General features: G+C 40.9%; 1 protein-coding gene and 1 long non-coding RNA gene across 3 annotated transcripts; one reads left to right on the top strand and one right to left on the bottom strand.

Annotated features, from left to right (window-relative positions):
* Positions 1-237: 237 nt before the first annotated feature.
* Positions 238-20387, bottom strand: LOC100529178 (sodium/hydrogen exchanger 3). 2 transcript variants are annotated; one of them, XM_023960019.2, is made up of 16 exons: positions 19964-20387; positions 8012-8314; positions 7715-7875; positions 5037-5115; positions 4730-4907; positions 4213-4433; positions 3934-4136; positions 2971-3060; positions 2818-2888; positions 2610-2739; positions 2381-2526; positions 2040-2163; positions 1791-1961; positions 1311-1347; positions 779-844; positions 238-690 (listed from the first exon to the last, which is right to left on the bottom strand). In XM_023960019.2, exons 1-16 carry the CDS (start codon positions 20205-20207, stop codon positions 395-397), a joined length of 2520 nt encoding a protein of 839 aa, XP_023815787.1. In that variant the 5' UTR covers positions 20208-20387; the 3' UTR covers positions 238-394. The 2 variants fall into 2 exon arrangements, with proteins under 2 accessions (XP_023815787.1, XP_023815788.1); XM_023960020.2 differs by lacking the exon at positions 19964-20387 and adding an exon at positions 10007-10405.
* Positions 14095-22925, top strand: LOC110015931 (uncharacterized). The gene is made up of 4 exons (XR_002874162.2): positions 14095-14185; positions 21954-22052; positions 22278-22350; positions 22790-22925. It is a non-coding gene; the product is annotated as an uncharacterized LOC110015931 (long non-coding RNA).
* The last annotated feature ends 288 nt before the right edge of the window (positions 22926-23213 follow it).

The raw sequence follows: 23213 nt of genomic DNA, 5'->3' as shown, positions 1-23213 counted from the left end.
TCCCGAAGAGGAATCTAATTCTCTGTAGACTGTGCCCCCAGGAGAGAGATTTTCAGTCCATGTTGGTGGCACAAGCGGCTGTTTCGTGCTGTTCTGCTGAAATGATGTCACTGTGTTTTCTTTGGTTGGTAAATCTTCAACCTCGGTCCTGACTGCAGGTGCAGAGACGTGGTTAACATTCAGAGGAGTGAAGGACACATGTTCTTCAGCTGCGTCCAATAAATAAGTGACTCCACAGAGGTCAAAACTCCTCCTTTATTTCCAAAAGCAGCAAAGCGGCATGAATAAATACAGAGCAATCGGACACTCAACAGCAATTACAGACATACAGATAATTCTTGGTTACAAAACCGGGGGGGGGGGGGGGGGGGGGGGGTATAGTTTATGTGTCCAGCTACTGATGATATCCATCTTTAGGGGGAGGAGGAGGGGGTGGAGGCAGGTCAAAGCTGTCCCGGCGCTGCTCAGCGTCAGGGATGTCTGCCATCATGAAGGAGTCAGTCGACTGGGTGCTGATGCGGAGGGGGGCCAGGCGCCGCAGGTCACCTGCTGTTAGTGGGGGCCTCGTCTGGGCCCGTTGCGATGGAGCCACGCCGCCACTGTCCAGCTCTGCCTCTGCCAGCCAGGGGGGGATCTGCAGCGGCACTACAGGATCCAAGTCTGCCATGAAGGCCGGGTTCTCAATCCCACCTGCAACAGAGACAGGAAGTGAGGGGGTGTTGCCATGACTCCCGAGGGTTGCAGAGGTCATGTTGAAGCCTGCTTGGGTCTGCATTACCTCCGGCCCTGTAGGTGAAGGAGGGGTCATAGCCAGACGCACTGTCCGCCTCTGAGAACTCGTAATCTGGAGAAAAAGAATCAGAGTCTGAGAAAAGCTGAACCAACGTTTGGAGCCAAGAGGAAAGTTCAGTCACAACAATTTATACTGTAGCTTTAAAAATGAAACAATGATGCATCAAAAATATCAATCTATTTTTTTTATTTGAAATCAATTTTAACATTATTTCTTGTAAGAATTAATCATTTCATCAATTAAAGTTTCCCAATTATCCAGTTCAAAGCATGAAATGAAAATAGAAAAATTAAATACATATTTCATCGAAACTGTGAGCCTGTCAATAAAAATGGTATGGCTTTAGAAAATAGAGGAATTCCACCCTACTTTGTATGAATAAAGAAATGTCATTATACAAAATAGAAGATTCAAAAGACTTCCAGAATCATTCCCCAGTTTTACTAAGTTTATTTTAATAGAAAACAAATGTCTGTTTTGATTATTTCTATTAGTTGAATGAGTGGGAGGCCCATACCTTCATCTACAGAGATTCTGTTCTTTCCATTCGGCGTCTGCAAGAAGAAGGTCACAAAAACTCATCCATGCCATTCAAACAGAAAACATTTTCTTCAGAAACCACATTCCTCCTGTCAGCCAGGAGGAAAGCAGTCACGGGACCTTATAGCAAACCCTAATCTGAGTATAAAGTCTAAAGCTACGTTTACACTTTAATATCACCTTTAATAAAAAGTCTGTTAATGCGCATATATGCGCGTTTCAAGCTTTGTGTCACTACGTAGTTATGCAAGTTTCTACAACTATTTTTGGGAACCTAGCCTCTTCCAACTGTAGGTGGCGGACGTGTGCTAGTAAACAGTAGCAAAAGAAAAAATTGCTCCTCCCTGCTTGTCCACTCTGAACGCCCGGGAACGGACATGTGATGCACATTCAAGAATGCACTGTGTGAATGCAGCATGATAGGAGAAAAAATGAGGAGGAAGAGCCATGCTCTAACCTTCTGCTGCTCCTTCTTTGTGTGTTTTGAAATGGTTTTGGGCAGGGCCATGCCCATCTTTGCAGATTTGAAAGACTCCAGACGTTTCCTCATGGTCCTCTGGAAGATCTCCTGCACTTCGTCTTCGTCGGTGTTGATACTGAGATGGTTGCGGCTAAACCTGTGTCGGTGCTGAAACACAGAGGAAGCCTCAGAACTGCTTCAGCACCTGCTGCGTGCCATCACCCCCTCTCTAGAGAGTGGCCTCACCTGCTTCCTGCCTTTGTAGAGGTGCTCCTGCAGCAGGTGGTGGGAGTTCAGGTCTTCCATCTCTCTTAATCCGTTCATAGTCTGCTCGTGCATTTCCAGACTCACAGAGGGCACTGGGTCTCTCCTGCAGGGAGAACATTCAGCACCAACTCCAGGTTCAGTCCAAATGTGAAGGCTTGTGACTCCCCAGGGTACAAGGGGGGGGGGGGGGGGTCTTCCCTTTTTTTAGGCATTATTGTCATGCATGTGCCCATTTGCTTGAATGCAAAAACCAATACTGAAGACTCCTAAGTTCAATAGTCATCCTCTCCATTCACTCCTCTGACCAACTGTCCGCTTACCTGAAGGGCAACATGATGCCTTGATCAAACGACGTGTCAGCAGTGACATCAGGCATGGCATCCAACATGTCATCACCAAGCTTTTTCTTGAAATCAATGAGGACGCTGTCGTTCCGAATGAACTCCAAAGAGCCACTGCGCTCGCCCTGAAAGCACACAACCTCCGTCAGCTCCCGTAGACTCATCCCCCTCCTGCGCTCCCCAGAGTGAAACATGCCTCCACTCTCACCTCAGTAACATATTCAACTGCATCCTTCAAGTTCAGCTGATGGAAGACGCTGAAGACGTGGTCTTGCGTCTTTCTGGCTGAAGGTTTCATCAACATCCACATCATCCACTTCTCCTCAAAGTTCTTCCACCTGAAGATTAAAGAAATAGTTACTGCAACTTCAATGAGGCTGTGTGAAAGCTTTGAAACATCTCCAGTCCAAACTTACTTGTCTCTAAAATAATTGTGTCCAATTTGTCCGGAGATGTCTTCGACAGCGACCAGCATGTGGTCAAAGACCTGCAGCAGGACAGAGAGGCTGAGTGAGAACAGAAAACTGTTGAACAGGAACGTTGGATCTGGAGAAAGATGCGATCTTTACCCGGTTCTGCACTTTCTCAATGAGTGTGAGGTCATGAAGTGTAGCTCTCTTCACTTTCAGCCACGTGACCACTGGTTTCATGAGAATTCCCTGTAATGAACAGAGAGACACATAACAGAAGGTTATAAACCCTTTCATGAAGAGGGCACCCACCTTTTAGAGGTCAAAACAGCTACGAGTTTATAACAACTGTACAAGCATTTGACACAAATTATTTTCTTTGTTTGTGTAATTAGGAAACAACAAAGGTTTCAGGCTCAGAGTTCCACCAGCACATGCCAGAATGACCTTTAGGTGATAGTAGCTGCCATTTCCATGAACTTTATTTTAGGTTTGTAACAATACAGAACATCAAGACTGTTGTGATGAGCACTAATGGTATCTCCCTGCATTTTAAGCAAATCAGAAAGTAGCAAATGTTGCAGTTCTTCGAAAGTCCTTTGGAGGCAGATGTCTGAGGGGAGCAATTTTTCATTAGCTCCCATGGTAAAAAGTCAATAATAAACCCAGTAACAGCCTAGCGTACAAAACTTTTAGATTTTCGTGGGAAATTAAGGTTTATCATTCAATTTTTTTAATTAGCGAAATTAAAACAAATTGGAAAGCTAATACCCAGATGAGACATATGGGGGAAAACATGAAATAAATACTTACGGCTTCAAACAACTTTTTACTATGTTATATAAGCTCCAGCTACAACAAAATAGCCCTTACTGCCATCTGGTGTATTGGAATTGTAGATTTATGTCACAACAGTATGAGTGTCACATGTGGACTTGAGTCTCTAAGATAACCTTTATCCTCAGATTTAGGCCCCAGAGGTCAAACCCCAGGTGCTCTAATATTTTACATTGACCTTTAGAACTTGTGTATGAAGTGATCAGGTTTCTGTGAAGTTTTTAATTTATAATCACTTGCAGCATTGTTTCTCACCATAACACCATTGAACTTATGAGCTCTCACCTGTATGATGACGGTGAAGAAGACCACAATGAGAGTCGTGCTGACCATCAGGTTCTTCTCTTTTATCTTTTTCTCATCCATCATCACCGCCAGGCCATATGCCACAGCCCCTCGCAGGCCGCCAAAGCCCATGATGAGCTGATCGATGAACTCCAGAGGAACCAGCCTGTACCTGTTCAGGGGCCAAGTGAGGAGAAAAACACCTGGAGAACACAGACACACATTCAAACAGTCTGTTTGGTGACAAATCCATTTCCACTAGCACTGGCAGCATCTCACCAATGAATCTGTACACAAAGATGAAGAGCAGCGTGAGCAGGATGAAACCCGTGTTCCACACCCAGATGGTCTTATCGATGGCAGAGATTCCGAGGAAAACGAAGATCATGGTCTCCGAGCCGTTGGCCAAAACCTTCATGACGTATTTAACGGTTTTGACTGAGTTCTCATTCATGTTTGCATTGATGTACTTCTGACAGCACACACCACAGAACACACACCTGCACAAGAGACACACATGGAGTTCAGAACAAATCAGTTCATCTGGGCCTAATTTGAAATATGTTTGCTTTTTGATGCCCCTGGTAGCCAACAACTACCCAGATATCTGCAACTTTTGAGCCTGTCAGTTTGGACCCTTTGATCACAGATGGGTAGGAGGTCACACAGTGTCCAGTAAATTTGTGTGACAGGTCATAATCTCCCTGACACAGGCATTGGTGAGTGTGGTGTTTGGTCCACGCTTGCTGGATGATGTTATGCAGTAAAAAAGCTGTTTTTCAAATGTGATACGTACGAAAGGATGGCAGAAAGGGAGAGCATCTCAGCTGTCAGGTAGGACAGGTATCCCACCACAAAGATGAAGCCAGGCTCGATTATCTCGATGTTTTTGGTGCATCTGGTCAAAAAGCACATCAGTATGCCAAACACCATACCCAAGAGGGAACCACCAAAGGCAACCACGAAAAATGAAACTGTAACAGAAGAAGAAAAAATGAAACGGTTTCTTTCAAGTTCTCCAACTGAACCATTTTACTGTAGTCTAGTCTTGAGTTGTGACATCACAAGAGCATTTTTTTAATGAAGAATGATAAATGTCTCACTTATTCCTTTAATGATCTCCACAGCGTCGATCTGGGCTCCTCCCAGGGTTACAAATGCATCAAATACGTTAAAGAGCACCTAAAAGACAATTGAACAAGTAAATGTCTCAGTTTCAGAGATATTCAGCGTAAATTACATGAGGTGAAATTGGCTTTATCTCCAGGGAAGAAAGTTTTCCTTTCACAATTTCTCAAAACCTCCAGAAATTCCAATTTAACGTCTTTTTGGGCAGTTTGAGACATGTGAGAAATAAAACTCAGCTCAGTCAAAAAGTACGCCCAGGTTTCTCACAAATTGAGAAGGTTTAAAATTCCTAATTTTGGGCAAAATTCTCTCTCTCTCGTCTTCAGGACCAATGATTAAAACTTCAGTTTTGTCCTGGTTGAGCTGAAGGAAGTTTTCTGCCATCCACAACTTTATATCTAAAATGCAGAGTAACCCTTGTGCTATCCTAGGCACTTTAACATTGGGAGTTGGGTCATCTAGACCCACTAGACAGTGCGCTGAATCTTTTTTCTTTAATGATTTGTCATCTTCACTGGTGTCCATGGATTACATGAAATCTTTCCACCTTTATCCACGTTTGTCATGGTAGGGAGAACACGTAAATGTAAGGGTGGGGTCATCAAAGATAGCACAAGGGTTAAAAGAGTGTTTATAGGTTCAAGGTCATCAGGAGACACGGCGATGTAAAGCTGTGTATCATCAGCATAGCTGTGAAAGTCAACATCGTGTTACCTGATGACATCCTCAAGAGGCAACATATATAAATTAAAAAGTATTGGACCCAAAATTGACCCTTGGGGAACCCCACAACTTATTTTGTGGATTCTTGAGGACCGAGTATCCAATCTTACCAAAAAATGTAATTCTGTTAGATACGACTGAAACAAGTTAAGAGCAGTTCCTGAGAGGCCAACCCGACTCTGATGAGCAGAACTTTGATCCCACAGAAACCAAAAGGGACTCTTGAATCGGTCACTCCAGTTTGCTGGCGTGATTTTATACACATAACTTCTATAAAAACATCTTGTTAAGACTTAAATGATCTGGTTAAACAAATTAACCTTGATCACCTGTAGGACGCTCACGCCCTTCTGAACTCTATTCTGATACAATTCAGCTTTTGCTCAAACATAGTTTAAACAAAAGTTATCATTTAGGTAAATGTTTGTTAAAAAAAAGGGAGCTGGATGGCTAACTCTCTTTTACTCATTGACTGTAAATGAGAACTGAACAGAGTGAGTGTGACGTCACCCACAGAAAATGACTTGCTTCCGGCTCCTACCAACCAAATTCAGTCAACATTTTTTCAAGATACAGTGGTTGGAATGTCGGAGTCAGATGATGCCAGTAAGCAGTTGGTCTGAGCCGATCAAAGTCATTGTTTCTTTGACCACCATTCTTGGCAATCAGTAGTGAGCTTGATGGAAGTCCACACACCAACCACTTGGAAGCGGGCTCGGGTGAATCTGTCAATTAAAGGCTTTGAATTTTCAATGTGAGACTACCTACTTCTACCGGGGGCATCTATTGGTCAGTTTATAACTTGAATAACTTGCAGTACAGAAAAAAAAAGTAGAATGATCAAGAACATGATATTTAAAGGTAACAGATCAAGGATTCTAACAAATATGAGTACTAGCTGTTTATTTCTTATTCTACCATGGTCCGGGTGAATGCTCGATTCTGATTGGCTGCTGGGTGTGCGATAAGTAAGAATTAATGGCCGACAAAGTGTACATTATCACTTTTTAACGCACGCCGTGGAAGCCTGAACCGTCCGACGCAAAGCGGAGGAGGGTTGCCTTGCGTTAATTTCTGATAACACACTTTGAAGGCCATTAACCCGCAGTAAGCAGTAAGACCTGAACTTTCTCTCTGAACTAATGCTTTATTTAACCCATCAGGACGATCAGCTTATATATATTTCTTTATATCGCAGAATCTTGACTGCAGCGGTGGTGCGGCGCCTTGTTACATTATCGTGACAACGTGCCGCACCACCTAACAAATAGTCCGCTTTTCGTGAAAAAGAGATCCAAATCGAAAAAAAACAAGAATTAATTGGCTAAAAACTACTTCATATTTATTTCTTTTGAAAGCGACCATGGTATAAGTGGGTTATTGGCCTTCAAAGTGTGTTATCAGAAATTAACGCACTCCACTTTGCGTAGGACGGTTCAGGCTTCCACGGCGTGCGTTAAAAAGTCATAATGCACACTTCGTCGGCCATTAACCCTTACTTAGAAGTCTATGGAATTTTGACTTCTTGCAACCAGCGGGTTCTTCCTGTTTGGAACGCCAGTGGGGAGGGGTCACTCAGTCGAGTTCTCTTATACAATCAATGATTTTGTAGGATGTCTAACAGAATGTTTCAGGATCATCTGCCCAGTGGGGAAACGTTTGGCTCAATGCTGAAAAAGGTGATTTTAATTTCAGTTAATTTCCTTTAGTCTTCCTGTCTCATTCAAACGAACACATTATAAGACTACTTTAAAAAGGTAGAATCCAGTGGAAACTTCCACTCCTTCATCTGGTTCACTTTCATGATTATAAGATTACTGAAAGCAGAAACCCTGTTTATAGTTCAGATTTTGACCCTTTAACAGATGGTTTTGAATGTCCAAAAACCACAATAAATTTTAGAAATTGTACTTGGTTAAGCAATACTAACCACTGTAACTCCATCGTTGAGCAGCGACTCTCCAAACACCAGGATGAAGAGTACATCATTGACGTGGACTTGCTCAAACACAGCGAGGACGGCGACGGGGTCCACAGCCGCAATCAGGCTGCCAAACAGCAGGTACTGCAGCAGACCGATGTCCAGATCCCCTGCAGCGAACAAACGAGGAAGGAAAGTGAAGACACAACTTTAATTGACCAAGTAAATACATATTTGTAGGCAACCCATATGCCTGAACATCTCATGGACATAGTGATTTAAATGAAAGGGAAATGCCTCTTTTACCCATGGCTCCTCCTTTTTGACACCCCCACAGTGAAAGCCCTAAGGTGGCAGCGTTCCAACAGGTCCCAATGATGGCGTGAACCAGGATGGCCCCCAAATTGCTGAAGAAGAGCTTGTTGGGCATGTGGTAACCCGAGTCCACGATGATTGAAGGCAACAGGTAATAGAAGAAGACTACTGGAGTGAGACTGAAGGTCTGTTGATGGTCTGCTCCCCAGATTATACCCCCCAGGATGAAGCCGGCACAGATGAGCAAGGCGCTCTCTGGGATGATGCTGGTCACATGGTGGTTGGCCTCAATGACTGGTTGAGGAAAAGACAAACCAAGAAAACCTTGTTAGACTAAAAATAAGGCGCTCTGATTTTAATGTTACCCCAAAATTTAAAACTTTTAACATGGGCTGTGACTTCTGAGCACAAACTGTAACTAAAGCATAAAAGTAAAACTCACAAAGAGACGTTGGTGTGCAAATGATCGACAGCTGGTTTGAGAAAGCGTCACTTTGAGCAGAGCGTATGATTAACCAGCAAGGAAGGACAAACGAAAGCTCTGAGCATAACTTAAGACTTCTGGTGCAAGCCTCCCGGCCCATTGAAGTGTCCATAAAGCCTATATAATATGTAAACGCACTCAACCAAGGTGTTGCATGCAGGAGCACTGATTTACTCTTTGATAAGTCAGACTTTTTTTTCATGTACCGGTAGTTGAAAAGTCTCCCCAGCTTCTAAACAGAGGAGAACTTTCTTATATATGAAGGGGACCCCTTTGTGAGGTTTAATGACCCTCTAAAAATACATTAAGCGTTCCTGAATACTTTTTTTTTTTGGGGGGGGGGGGGGCAGTCTAGGAGGTATCTTTTTTAACCAAGATTTTGCTTCACTATTTTTTGAGACCCATAAACAGAGAAAATGTAAGATTTTAGAACAACACATTTTAGTGTTTGGTTTTGTTGAGGAGCTGAAAAGTTGATAACACTGACGAGGTACCAGGTAAATATTTCTTGCATTAGAATAAAAAATATTTCTAATCCATGGTTTTTAAGATGTTCCAGATAAAAAAAAAAAAACCTTTGGACAGAGAACAAGACTCAATTTCTAGAATTATAATTATTATTTTTTATTATTTTTGCTGTGAGTAAGTTTGTCCTAAATGGATGCAAGGAACACAGGCAGAAAACAAAACCACTCTAATTTCATTTTAGTTGGAGAAACGGACCTGAGCTGTCGGAGGTGCACAGCTGTGTTTGCACGCAAGTGTCTGCAGCACCCCCAGAATGTGCCACCTCTCAAAGATTCACAATGACTGAACAGGATTTCAACATCTAAGAGACAAACATTTCCAAGAACTTGAATATCTGACAGTAGGAGTTGTCTACTGAGCTGATCTGATGTGTAAAAACAGATTTCTTAGAATTTAATGTATTGCTCTAACCGCTTTATCTGCTTTGTCTGTCTCACAGCGTGGACATTTACAGGATATTATTAAACAAAATTGGGAATTTGAGTATGCATTCTATGACAGTAAAGAGCTTGCATTTCAGATAGGATTTGTATTCATTAACAAAAAAGAAGCTTGGATAGTAAATAGCACAAAATATTATAGATTTTGCAATTTAATGTAAAAAATTAACTCATTTAGTGCTTAAGAACTTTGATGACCTCAGAACCCAGCAGTCAGGCAGAAAAAAAGCTCAGAAGAAGCAACTGTTTGTTTCAGCAATCCCAGCAACATCAAAACATTTTTCTTAATAAAAATTGTTGAAAATCCTTCTGAGAGCTGTCCAGATTTGGACTTACTCAAAGTTTTCAAGCTTTTCATGATGTTTCTAAAGCTTACAGATCTGGTCATAAATGCTGATATTTCATTAGTGCATGGACTCATTCTCTTTTTTTTTTTGTGAGGAAACACTTAAATCTTTCAGAAAAAAAAAACTCCAGACGGTCACAACCTTGAACCTTGCAAACACACCTGCAGCACAATCATGATATACGTACCGAGCTTGCACAAAAAGCACACCAGTATCCACACTGCCACCAGATAGGGCGCCTTCACATGCTCCCACTTTAAGGTGACGATGGAAATTCCTGTGATGTTGGAGTTGGAATGAGATTCATGCTGAGAGTTTTTTAGTTCTGCCTTCAGCGGCGACACGCAGCAGAGGAGCATGGCTGACCCCAGCAGCCAGAGGCCTGCATGTCTGTGGAGCCCCATCAGTGAGTGATAATGTATCGATCTGCGATGTTCTGCACGAGGCTGGACGGTCACTCCTTTATTTGTCTGTCTTGTGTTTTTCTATGGTTTGTCTACCTATACCTGGCCTTCTATCACGTTTTTAGAACTTTCTGGGTCTTTGCATCCTGATGCCTCTCTCAGTGTGAAGTCTGCAGACTCCAGACCTGTCTGGAAGCTGGACTCAGTCTTATATAGGTGTACGGGTCCTGCCTGAGGTGGGAGAGGCTGGACCACGGAACTTTGTGGTTACTCAGTCACGTTGGAGTTCACACTTTGTGTTTGTTTTCCGGTACTTTGACTCAGGTCTGTTATGACATCCCTGTAAGTGTGTGAGCCTATATCGGGAAGGGTGATGGAGCAGAGGTCATTTGATGGGTGTTGAATAAAAACATTTGGAGAGTTTCCAAAGGCTGCGTGTCTCAGTAATGATTGACGCTCCCATTTCTCAATATAGATTAGAATACTTCCCTCCCCGTGCACGAGAAGAGAACATTCTCTAAACAAACTTCTGTCTGTAGTTTATGGACCAGGCGGTTAAACTCCACCAGTTTGGTTCATACTGTAGAACCTTCAACCATAGGCTTTTACTTTTTTTAATCTGTACTTGTTTGCGGCTGCTGCTCCGTGCAGATCTAAGCTGCTGGTTTCTCAGAGGTTTGCAGCTGTCCCTTTGGGACCCCATTCAGTCAGAAACTACTGCATCTTCAGGACCTGAGGTCTGGCAAACCCTTTTGGTACAGCTGTAAACATGGATTAATAGGTTCATCTCAGCTTGCTTCCCAGCATTTCAGAACTTCCTGCAGGGTGCTTGGACTCTGACTTTGCAAAAACTTCCTCCACGTGCTGCACACAAAGACGAAAAATTGACCACCTCTAGGGAGTGGGTGTGGATGTTGAAAGGACTCCCTACAGCCAGGAGGCTGTGACTACAAGGCTACATAATTTGAAAAAAAAAAAAACTAAAGCAACGGTGATGAAGGTTAAATGTTTTAGTGCGTGCCTTCACCTGATAGATGTTCAGAGTCTGGTTAAAATGTTCACTTGTAAAAACACAGCCTGTTTGAACTGTGGGAGCGGAACCACTGGTTCTGTCAAAGTTAATGTTTCTTCATCGTGCTGCTTGCTGACTCCACGCCGGCTCACTCTGACCACCCCTTACAGTGTATTTATTGTTATAACAGAGTTTGATCTCACTTATCAGTTAACTAAGGTTTGAACCACTGTTCTGGCAGAGTGATGGTAGCAAAATTCCAGCTTCTTTCAATAAAATTGTTTACAAGCCGTGTTAACTTTGACATAAACGGCAATGTCAAATGACGAAACTCTATTTTTGGCTCAAACTGTGTCTTACGTGAAGAAAATCTCTCTTACAACCTGAAGAGAATTAAATAATACAAATTAAAAGACTCATACAAGTCCAGCTAAGTAGAAAGCCTGAGTCACAACTGGCCTTACGGGTGGATACGGGCTGTCTGCAGGCAATAAACGGCCAATCTGTTTGGAGCCCGCAGGTGGGGCACACAAAATATCGTGGTTGAAGACCACACGGTGAGTCCTTATAGAGGGCGCGAAAAAGTTCATATTTGTTTCGATAGTCTTGCTTCTGGCGACCGGTCGTGGTGAATATTTGTCAAAGGTGGACCGGTATGTGGGTGATTTGTGCTGATCCGTGGTATTTCTTTTTGGTGTTGGGTGGTTTTGTGTGTTGTGCTGTTTTGTTGCATGCGGTTTAATTGATTGGATCATGGACCTGATTGCACACACCTGGACCTCATTGGGCAGAACTCCTAGCCACTGCTTATATGGAACTCTGAGCAGTTGCCCCAGAGTGAAACAAACAAGCACCTGAGGCAGATGCGAGCAACTGAAGCGTGCCGTAAGGAAGAAAACTCCGGGTGAGAGCGAAGGCAGGGTGAGAGCGAAGGCAGGGTGAGAGCGAAGGCAGGGTGAGAGCGAAGGCAGGGTGAGAGCGAAGGCAGGGTGAGAGCGAAGGCAGGGTGAGAGCGAAGGCAGGGCGGATCAGCTGATCGCCAGCTTGACGCAGCGGGAGCCTTGTGAGACGGGGGCGTCGACCGTGTGGAGGAACGCTATGGCTGAATGGAAAGCTGCATGCGGGACCTGAAGGCCTGACAATCGGTGAATAAAGGAAAGTCTGCTCTCCTGATTTGCCTTGATGCGTGTGGCTGACGTCAGTACAACACCCTGAAGTTTCTGCGTTTTGTTTGTGTTCCTCACAGACTCTGGTTTTCCCCCTCCATTTCAACGGTGGACCTTTGGGGGGCGGCTTTGGACTTTTTATTTTATTTTTTTAATCAAAATTTTATGTCTTATTTTTTTACCTGTTGCGACTTTTTTTAGATTACGATTTAGTAAATCCCTTTTTAAACTTTTAATTGTTTTTGGTCATTTTTGCACAGTATTTTATTTAGGTGATTTAATCACCAGTGCAACCTACTTAAACAACACATAGAGGGTAAGGGTGAAGTAGGTGGGACGCATCGGTGTCGTACAGATTTTTCTTTTTCCTTTTTTACTCTGTGGACAGTGCAAAATGACTTTTGAATGCTTTTCATGGGAAAAGTGAGTGCTCCTTGAGTTGCATGACTTTTAGAAATTAGGACGGTGGATAATCAGAGTGTAGTTTGTGTAGCACCCAACAGGTCAACAAGAGTGTGGGTGCAAGTGACTAAGGCTAAAGCAAACAAGTTCTTCATACATCTGCTGCAACAAACTCTGTCTCTTGGAAAAAAAACAACTGACTGACCGTGATTCTGAATTTTCTACTGTAAAATAAACACCAAAAAGCACAAATGAATTGCTCCACAATCGCCTGGATGAAGGTCAGCAGCACAGGAGTACCAAAGGTGACCGTACTTTTTTTTACCAGGTAACCCCCAGACTTTCAGCATAAATCAGAGTCCAATAATGTACAGAAATACTGAGTTCAAAGAATCAATCATCTGATACTGAATGTGAAGACATGAGAGATGATTGAGACTGTCGACTGGTTTCAATGTGCCAGTGCCCGTATCTGAAAGGAATGGTAAAGGATTTTGCCTCATTTCACGAGAGCCAGAGGTTAGGCATTTTCTATGGGTTACGTCACACGTCAATTCATCCATTGTTTTTGCAGTCTACAGTCATCACACAATCTTTCGTTTCCAAATATTTGACAGCGTTCACTTTTATCTGCTTGATTCTGGTTTCATACACACCAGTTGATTCCTCTGATGGTCCTCTTGGTTTGGGCGAGCAAGAAAACTAAGTTTTAAAAGTTACAAGCTGTTATGATGCACCCAGGCCCCCCAAGAAAATGTATCTTTGCCCCTCTATATGGTGTTATCGATACTTATTATAGATTGTATTGCTTCCTTAGTCATGAGTTTTGGTTCATTGCTGGAGAAAGAAGAGCAGCCACATTTGCTTTAGAATGACTCATCTATTTTACCAAATGACCTGCTTTTAGCTTTTATTAGTCCCTTTCATGTTACTCATTACCTTTGTACCATGATCAGTTTAAAATTAGTCTTTGCAAACAGTTTTGTGGCTTCATGCCTTTAACTCGCTGAATGATATATCATGCATGTGTGGGGCTTGTCGCCTTTGCAGACAATAAATGCAGCAAAAATTCAAGAGCAAAGTTAAAATGTTCATTTTAGTCCTTTGGCAGTGTTTTTTTTTTCAAGAAGGTTCACAAATGAGGCACAAAACAAGCTCAAAGTTACATTCAAGGGTAAAAAGAAAACTGTCTCAACCAAGGAAAGTTGAAGATTAGATACTGTTGTTAGGGTTATGAAAAAGCTTCAGAATGTCTCAGTTTTATCATTTTCTTAATGCTGCTTTGGAGCAGCCAGGCTGCAAAGCTTCATTCCCTCCATGCTGGAGTTTCTCTGCTGCAGAGACCATGTGCTCTACATCTGGATGAGGGAATTCCCTCAAAGGTAATGCTCAGAAGACCTGTATGTAAGTAAATAAGAGAAGAGTTTTTGTTCAAAGTTTTATCTTTAAAAATATTCTGAAAAAACACTTATGTTCATAGAATTTTTAGTACATTTAAAATCAATAAATTATTTCTCCAAATGCTCTATAAGACATAAATATTTTGAGAAAGTATTTTTATATACATATAAACATATCATATATATGTATAGATGTAAAATATAGTGGATATAAAATAGATATCTTTTAAGAATTTTAGAAAACCTGACCTGTTGTTTGAGGAAAAAGGTCTCATTTAATATTGAGTAAGAAAATCTCTGAATTTAAAAGGACCTTTACATGAAAATAATTGTGAAGAACACATTCAAAATCTAATATGAACTCGCTGAGAGGAGAGCTCAGTCTGTAATCCTACTTTTTTTGCTCGTCTAGTTATTCCCCATGTGCAGACTGTGTCAGCGTGAAAACAGGTCAGTGGAGAACACGCACCACTTCAGAGAGTGGAACCACCGAAAGCCATGCAGAGCTGAGATGTGTAACGTGTTGGGACATGATCATCTTCAGGATCAGTTGCTAAACTTGCCGTTGGTGATGAACCAACATATCTTTAGGAGTTGTTAGATGATTCAAGAATATCCGACGTTGATGGTGAAGCTGTGCTGTAAGAAGATTTGCAGAAGATCAGGACTTCTGTCTGTGAGAGGCTGAATTGAAGATATTTTTCTCTCACTTCATGAAGGTCCAGCCATAAATTAAAAAAGAACGCATCAGGTTAACTTCATGTCCTTATTTGATCTGGTGTCTCAGCTTTAAATGATTCAGATTTTGATTGATTTCCTCTACAAACCAGGAAACCGATCAATCATGGTCTGATAACTGGATCCCATGCAGAAACTTTAATCTGTCAGTGGTTGGAGTATCAGCTCATGTGTGCTCTAATAAAGCTGGAAAGTGAGCCGACCCTGAGCCTGACAAAGTTCACGTCCTTCTGAAACTGTAAATCAACCATTCTCATAACGGTTGACCTAATGAATCCCGCTCAGAAGGTGTGAGTTGCTTGATGACGTCAGCAGCTCTGTGCTGGAGGTCGACTTCTCTGTGAACAAAGAGGTTCAGCAGAGCTGCTGTTCTTGTTAGTACGCAGATCAGAAAAATGAAACTGTGCTCAGTGAAACGTGTCATCTGTGACTTCAGGCACAAACGACAAAATAGATGGGAACCAGTAGGTTCACACCTTAGCTTTTACCTGAGTTTTTTTTTTTTACCTCAAATTTGCTTTAGGTCAAATGATTAAGGAAATGAGGTTATGCTTATCTTATACTAAGTCATTAGCCTTGTAAATCAATTTTTGTTCCTAGAGGTATCCGGAACCTTTGATATTTTTTTAACTTTATTTCCTTCTGCCAGAACCAGAATAAAGGAGATCTTTGTGAAAAGAGAAGAATACTTAAATTAAATTCCCTGAAGGACTTTCTTTTATTAATCTTTCGTCATTTTCTTTGGCATCCTTGCAGGATCTGACATTCCTTTGTGTAAAATACCACAAAGAGGCATCTCTCAGTTCAGGATGGTAAAAGGACAGTTTCTGAATGTTAGTGCTCAGATTTCATTTTATTGGGTGGAGGTTCAGACTGTTATTTTTAACCTGGTCTTTGTTTTTTAAACTAATAAAAAGTGTGTAATTTATAACTCAATTGTCAACAAATACGGTAAATCAGAAAAAAAAAGTCAGTGTTAAATCTGCTTTCCATTAAAAGGTTTTATTAAAGTATTTTTTTTAAATACAACAATCTTTATTTTCAGAATATTCTTTGTTTCAATTCCATTTGGAATAATATGGATCAAAGTCACTGCAAGTCATTAAACTACAAATCTGCAGATAACAGCTAATTTTATTTATTACTTTTTATTTTGTCTTCACAACAGTCATCAAAGATATGTTTGCGGGAAAAACTAAAAATGAAATCTTGTTTCTTTCTTAGTTAGTTAAAAGGAAAAGTTCATGTATGTACCTTTTTTTCCAAGCTTTACTCCTATTCTGATCCAGAATTCAAATTTTCTGCTATAGTTCTTAAAATATTTATATTTTTTTAAATAATTTGACCCATAAAGATATTTTTTTTCAAACTTAAAAATAAATCTTCCTTCACTTTTCTTTGGATGACAACTCCTCTTTGTCTAATCTGAAGCTTGCAGGTTTTGTTTTCCCCCCCAATTATGGCAGAATTTGATATTTCCTGTTCTTCTTAGCTACAATATCGCGTTCAAACTTCTTCCTTCAGGTCTACCCAGACCGATTCTGGATGAGAGTTCTAAATGTTCACAATAACTTAAGTAAATGACAGCCTAAATAGTAATTCACTCAATAGAAGATGAAGTCAACTATGAATGCAGACCAGTGTGTGTCTTTAAAACGCCTAAAAAGGTTTCTGATTCATCCCAGAATGGCACTAAAATCTTGTTTTTACTCTTAAGCTGAAATAAATGTTCCCAACCTTATCTGCACAAGTAGCAATTTTATTAATAGTAATTTTAATGTTTGCTTTTCACTTCTAAATCAATCTTTAGATTATTTGTTTGAATGCACTTTAGTGGGAAACTGCTGCATCAGGAAGTTTTTACAGAACATCAAGGTTTACTTATTACACTACAAAATATTTCATAATTCAAACCAGACCCTGCAGGTTCACTGAACGGCTCAAACGATGACATCTAGTGGCTCAAAGTGTCAATTGCTGTAAAAATCCAGGTATTTCAGGTCATCAATGAGAATAAAAAGAATTTGGTTTTGGATTTCTTTAAACATACCGGTATGTCAATTTTTTTTATTTTTACATATTTCCACACCTCTAAAAATAGTAAAATAGTTTGAATTTGAACAGAAAACAGAATTGCAACTTTTTCTAGTGACCTGTCAGATTATTAATAATAATAATAATATTGATACTTTATTCATCCCACAATCGGAAATTCTTCTCCGCATTTGATCCATCCCCTGGGGCAGCGGTGAGCTGCAGCTGAACCGTGCTTGGGAGGCAGTAGCATTAAGGGTCTTGCCCAAGGGCCCCCACTGGGTGATGTTAATTGCTCACCATTGATATGGTAATTGCCTCCAGTACCATTATTTATTCAATTTAATCGAACCCTGGATTCCTGCATGACAGCCCTCTACCTTACCAACCAGGCTACCTAGCCGATTCTAGATTCTCATCCAAATGAAGCTGCCCTGACCCGGACCGGGGTTCTGCAGGACGACTGAAGAAGGAACCGAGCGGAACACCTGTATCACGTGGAGCGTGGTCCCATATTTATGCCAGTAAATGTCAATGTCGTGCACGCCCCTTCATTTACATTGTCCACATGGCTGTGACTCATTTACACCTGTTGTGTATACAGGAATGGCCACTGCCAGTGTTTTGTAAAGACAGCAGCACAAGTTTGGCAGCTGGGCTGATACTCGGGGAGGTCAGATTGTCCTTTAATGTTCGGCTGTGACCCAAGTTTTCATGTCCCTTGTTGGTGTCACCCCATAACATTTAGAATGCTTCACCATCTTCGGGCTAAACTGAGGACTAAAGGGGAGGAGCTTCATATTTGCCCTCCAGACCTTAGAGTCATGTTCAAAGCAAATTCTGTCCTCAGGACTTTCAATTTTCTTTTAGAATCACAGGAAAACAAAGACAAAAACAAAATCTGAAAAGGAAAGTCTGTGAATTTTGTCGAGTATTTAGAACTGGATTTTTCAACCAATAGATCGTCAGGTGTGGCATGAGAAATTGTCTAATTTTAAAGAATTTGGGGGAAAACATTTATCATTGCAGGGATATCGCCTCTATGTTCATCCAAACGTGCCCAGGTTTCACATTGAGCAGAATTAAGCATAACGGATCATCGTTTTCTTTGTGTTTATTTAATTCTTATTCCAGACCCTTCAGAGCTTCCTTTTATTTTGTTGTATTTTTAGTTGGTGGTGCACCATGTGATTTTTATCAAGGAAAAAGTTTACCTTGACCCAAAAAGATTGAAAAACACTGATTTAGAAGACAGGAAGAGAACATCCCAGTCAAAAAACTCTCTTGAAGAGCGTTTCTGCTGTTCAGTTGGATTTGAGTTCCGCTTTTTTTTTCCTTTATCCATCACACCCTGTTTAAGATGCCAACAACAGCTGGTTCGGGTTCTTTTCTTCTGAACCTCTTCTTAGCTTAAAGGAGCTGCCCCAGTAACACCAGAGGATGAGTCGTTGATCACTCCCTGCTAAGTTTACCTCTTAACATCAACTCTTCACAAACCCCACCTGACTGATCTGACCAGCAGGAGGTGTGTGTGTGTGGGGGGGGGGGACCTTTGAGTGTCACCCCATTAACCTACTTTGTTTACTCCTGGAAGGAGGATCCATATTCTTGCTTGGCCATTCCTTACAGGCAAGTTCACCTGACTGGACTTTTCTGACCTGCATCATCTGAATCCATCACCTGACCTGGCTTTTGTTTGTATTTGGGGCATTAGTTTAACCCCTTGTTTCAGGCAGTCTTTCAAAACCCTTCAAATTTGCTGAACTCCTGAAGCTGGGTCGGTTCCGACAGGTGGGTGGGAGAGATGTTGGCCCTGAGATGTATTGTTGTTTTAATCGGGTTTGTGGATGTCACTTTTCTCATCACTGCTTTCAGCTTTGATTGTTTGTAACATTTCTAAATGTTTCACCAGAGTTATGCAGAATAAAATGATTATGTTGCTTTGTTGTCTGCTGCAGGTACGGTTCACTCACACGAAACTATAAAAATAACAACTGTTATGCTTTTATGAAATTATTTTATAGTAATAAAAAAGGTTGTTGTTGTAAAGTATATTTTTAGTCTTTGTCACAAATTAATCTAACTAGTTTTAGTTCAAAGTTTTACCTTTAAAAATATTCTATCATAGAATTTTTTTGACATTTAAAATAAGTTAATAGATCATTTCTTTAAATGGGTTTTAAGACATACATATTTTAGGAACATATTACATATATTCTAAAATTTAGTACATTATATATATATATATATATATATATCATTTTTTTATTTTTAAGAATTTGATAACACTTGAACTGTTGCTTGAGGAGAAAGATCTCATTAAAGTTTTAGTAAGAAAATCTCTGGATTTAGAATGACCTTTATATGAAAATAATCGTGGAGAACACTCCTCGAAATCTAATATGCATTCACTTGAGCTCCAAGATTTTTGCTTTCTAGCTCAGTCTGTAATCCTACACTCTTTGCTCGTCTAGTTTTTTCCCATCTGCAGACTATGTCAGCGTGAATACAGGTCAGTGGAGAACATACACCACTTCAGAGCAAACCCTGATGTCCTCAAAAGATTTTTTAAGACTACCCTTATAGTGCGTCTGAATGAATCAATCAAATTTTGAACATTTTTAGCAAGCAAAAAATTCAACTTTTGATCTGGGTTGCTGCCATTTTCTCTTTTAATTTGAGAGACAGCGCAGAACAGTTCTCATGTAAAAACCTCTGAAGCCTTCAAATGAAACCAGAAGGGAAATACGTCTTCCCACTTCAGATAAAGACTCTCAGTTCCTACCCTTTCTAATGAAAGTCTGAATTGTCTGCTGCTTGGATAGTTTCTGCAATTGTACAAGCTTTTTTTAAATAAGAAAAATAAAATAAATCACTAAATCAGTTACCTGCTGCTTCAAAAAAGCCACAAAAATTATCTGTCATTTAGGAGGTGCTGATGCCTTCAGGATCCCTAAAGGTCAAGACCCATCAGAAATTGAGACTCACCCAGTTTGCAAAGCCAACAGACCAGGATCCACAGCGCCACCAGGTATGGCTGGGAGACGTGGGACCACTTCCAGGATACAATGGGTAGCGTGGTGATGACCGGTGTTTCGTGTCCAGTGCTGGATGTTGCATTACTGGGGCTCTGTGCGGTGTCATGGACCGGGGCCTCATTGGCTGAACTCAGACTTCTGGACATGACCACCAACAGGCAGACAAAAAACACAAATCCCCGTTTCCCCCCCATGGTCTCAAAATGCTTAAAAAAGTCCCCACAAACTCAGGAAGTTGTTAGTTTAACCATATGGAGGTCAGACAGCAGCTCCCACTACTTTCCACATCTCGATCATAATCCGTTTCTTCAGTCATCTACATCTTCAACAAACTAGAAGTTGTCAGGTTGTTCTGCTCTGCCTGTCAGGGATGCAGGTTTTACTGTAGGTGAGGCTCAACCCATTCTGATGCTGCTCTGGCTCCTCCCACTCTATTCCTGACCAGCTTGTTTAGCCACTTTCCTCAAAGAGGGACTTGATGCTCAGTGACTGTATTTCCAGCACCGTCTGACCTTCCAGTGAGACGCAATTAAATGATATAGAAGAACCCAGTTATTTCCACAACACTGCAGTTCTTGTGTCAACTGTGTTTGAGTGTGAAGTGTCCTAATACACTCTTTACACGCCACTTTTTGCTATTTACTCACGGTTTCTGGCTGAGAAATTTCTCAGAGCAGGTGACTCCACCAATTACCAATTAAGCATATGTTTAAAAACGTGGTCACTGATGAGAAAACCAGCAGAGATGACGGCAGCAAAAACAAAGTGCTAATTGCTTTATAAAATTCTTGACACTATATGAAGAAGTTCTTGCTCTGGAATCAATGCCAAAACAAACACAGGCTTTTCTGAGCAGGTCAGACTTGAGTCCAACACCTAAGAACCAACTTGCCTCAAATGTCCTTTAACCCTTGTGCTATCCTATGGGGTCCAGATGACCCAATCCTCACATTGACGTGTTCTCCCTACCATGACAAAGGTGGATAAAGGAGAAGAGGATTTCGTGTTATCCATGGACACCAGTGAAGATCACAAATCATTGAAGAAAAAAGATTTTGGGGTCTAGATGACCCCACTCCCAGTGTTAGAGTGCCTAAGATAGCACAAGGGTTAGGGTATAAAAGAATCTCTGTTTCATATGAGCTGAGAAGATAACATTAAAATTTACATCCTTAATTTAAAAAGAAAAAAAATCACTGAGGATCCACTTTAAACAGGCACCAATGGTTCGGCCAATGAAAGAGACCCACTTCAATGAAAACTGTGTTCTTGTGGTATTTTTCTGATGGTGGAGGACATATAAAAGAAAATTAAAGCTTAAAATGGCATTTATGTGTATTACTTTATTCAAATCGTGAATCCGGATGTAAATGACGACACAGATCTTTTGATTTTGCTTATTCTTTTCATATTCCAGCATCTTTTAACTTCAAGTAATCTTTGTGACGTGTGGATTAAGAGTTTGAATCTGTAACATAATTTCACAGTTTTTAAAATTAATTGCAGATTTTTGTCTCAAATATGAAACCAAGAAATTATTTTGAAATAATTCATTTTTCACCCTATCATCTTGTTCAATAGATAGGGTTGATTAAACAGGGTCATGTCAGGTGACCCAATAAAACTTTATTGATCCAACCTCTAACAGCGTCTTCCAAAGAAAAAGATTATTTCCTTTAACTCCTTATTTCTCAGTTTCAAACATTATATTTTTACTTCAGTCTAATCTTATGAACGACAAGCCCAACGTTTCTGCTTGAAGTGATTCATTTCTGGAAGGACAAATGTTGCAAGTGATGAGGCAAATCCCAGAGACATCGGGTGAAAGATGAAAGAAACGAGTACGGAAAATGATTTGCCCCATTAGTCTGCTTTATTGGAAACCAGCACCTGCATCCATCAGCGCGCTGTTGAGCCTTCATCCCCTCTGTTGTGTTTAGGTGACAGAAACCAAAGAATGACCCTGAGTTTCAATGATCACGTTCTGTCCTGGGACCTTTTGTAATCCAGGCTTTTCCTTCCAGCTGGAAAATCATCATGTAAGTCTGAATAAATATATTTAATTTCTTTTAAATAGAAAACAATTTTTACATAATTAGGTTAGGGCAAAGTGCATCACTAGAAATTTAGTTTTTAGCCTAAAAATGTGCAGATTAAACATGATTATTTGGTTTAGAATTTCCTGTAGTTTGATCATTTCTAGTTTCTGCTCATCTTCTTCTTCCTTTTCTTTCTGGCCCTGTGAACATTGGTGACCTGTCCAGGGTGTTCCCCATCTTCGCCAACCAGTGGCTGGGATAGCAGTCCTGTGATCCCGAAGGGGTTTCAGCTGTTTCGGTAAATGGATGGACGAGATATCATCATCATCATCATCATCATTTATTTATTTATTTATAAAACACCGTCCACCACCAGCCAAGGAGGCCCAAAGTGCAGTAGACAGGGAAAACAAAACATTGCACAATCATAAAACGTAAAAGAATAAAAAGCATAAAAGCAAATTAAAACATTGTTGAGTCATAAAACATAAAAAGTATACCAACTGTCATGGTAACCCCGGGAGTCCTCTCCCCCCTTCCTTTGTTTCCACTGATTGGACCCAGCTGCCGGCACTTCCGTCATCAACCCCGCAGTATATCAGATGGCCTAGTCTAGTAGTCATCGCCAGTTTGTTGCCAACTATGGTGAAGTACCTGGTCTCATGTGTTCCTCGTTTGGTTCATGAAACTCTCGTTGTCTCTGAACCCGTTACTCAAGTTACCCTTCCTGTCTCTAGGACAAGCAACATCCACCAAGTGCCTGCCTGGGTCCAACTCTCGTCAAGATCCCTCAAGCCACCACAACATCAAGACCTCCAGCCACGCCACGACCTCCAGCCTTGCTCCGTCAGTGATCCGCAAGGTCCCCACTCAACTCGCCATGAAAATCTCAAGACAAAGACACCAGAATTTTAATAAAATATATGATAATAAAAAGATACAGATTTTCTTTCTGAAATTCATCATTGAAGAATCCAAAAGGTATTTTGTGTTAAATTAATTTAAAAAAAAGGCCAGATCTGCACATTCAAATAGAAGTCATTCTTTTGTTCAAACAACAATGAAGTAAAGCTTCAGCATTAAGAAACTCAGAAAGTTATCAAAGTTTAAACAAACAAGCATGAATTTTTTTCAGATTCTCAATGGTGAGGCCCTTTGTCT

The sequence above is a fragment of the Oryzias latipes genome, chromosome 11 (assembly GCF_053564925.1).
Source record: "Oryzias latipes strain Hd-rR chromosome 11, Olatipes_Hd-rR_3.1".
Lineage (NCBI taxonomy): Eukaryota > Metazoa > Chordata > Actinopteri > Beloniformes > Adrianichthyidae > Oryzias > Oryzias latipes.
Note: the sequence above shows the minus strand (reverse complement) of the source record. Positions and strands in the feature narration are given on the sequence as shown.

Excerpts from the sequence above, each read along its gene's own strand:
- LOC100529178 (XM_023960019.2), bottom strand. The coding sequence starts at position 20,207 with ATGGGGGGGAAACGGGGATTTGTGTTTTTTGTCTGCCTGTTGGTGGTC. Across the intron at positions 5,116-7,714 it reads TCAACGATGGAGTTACAGTG|GTGCTCTTTAACGTATTTGA; the intron begins GTTAGTATTGCT and ends ATTGTCTTTTAG. Across the intron at positions 2,527-2,609 it reads CAGTTGAATATGTTACTGAG|GGCGAGCGCAGTGGCTCTTT; the intron begins GTGAGAGTGGAG and ends GTGTGCTTTCAG.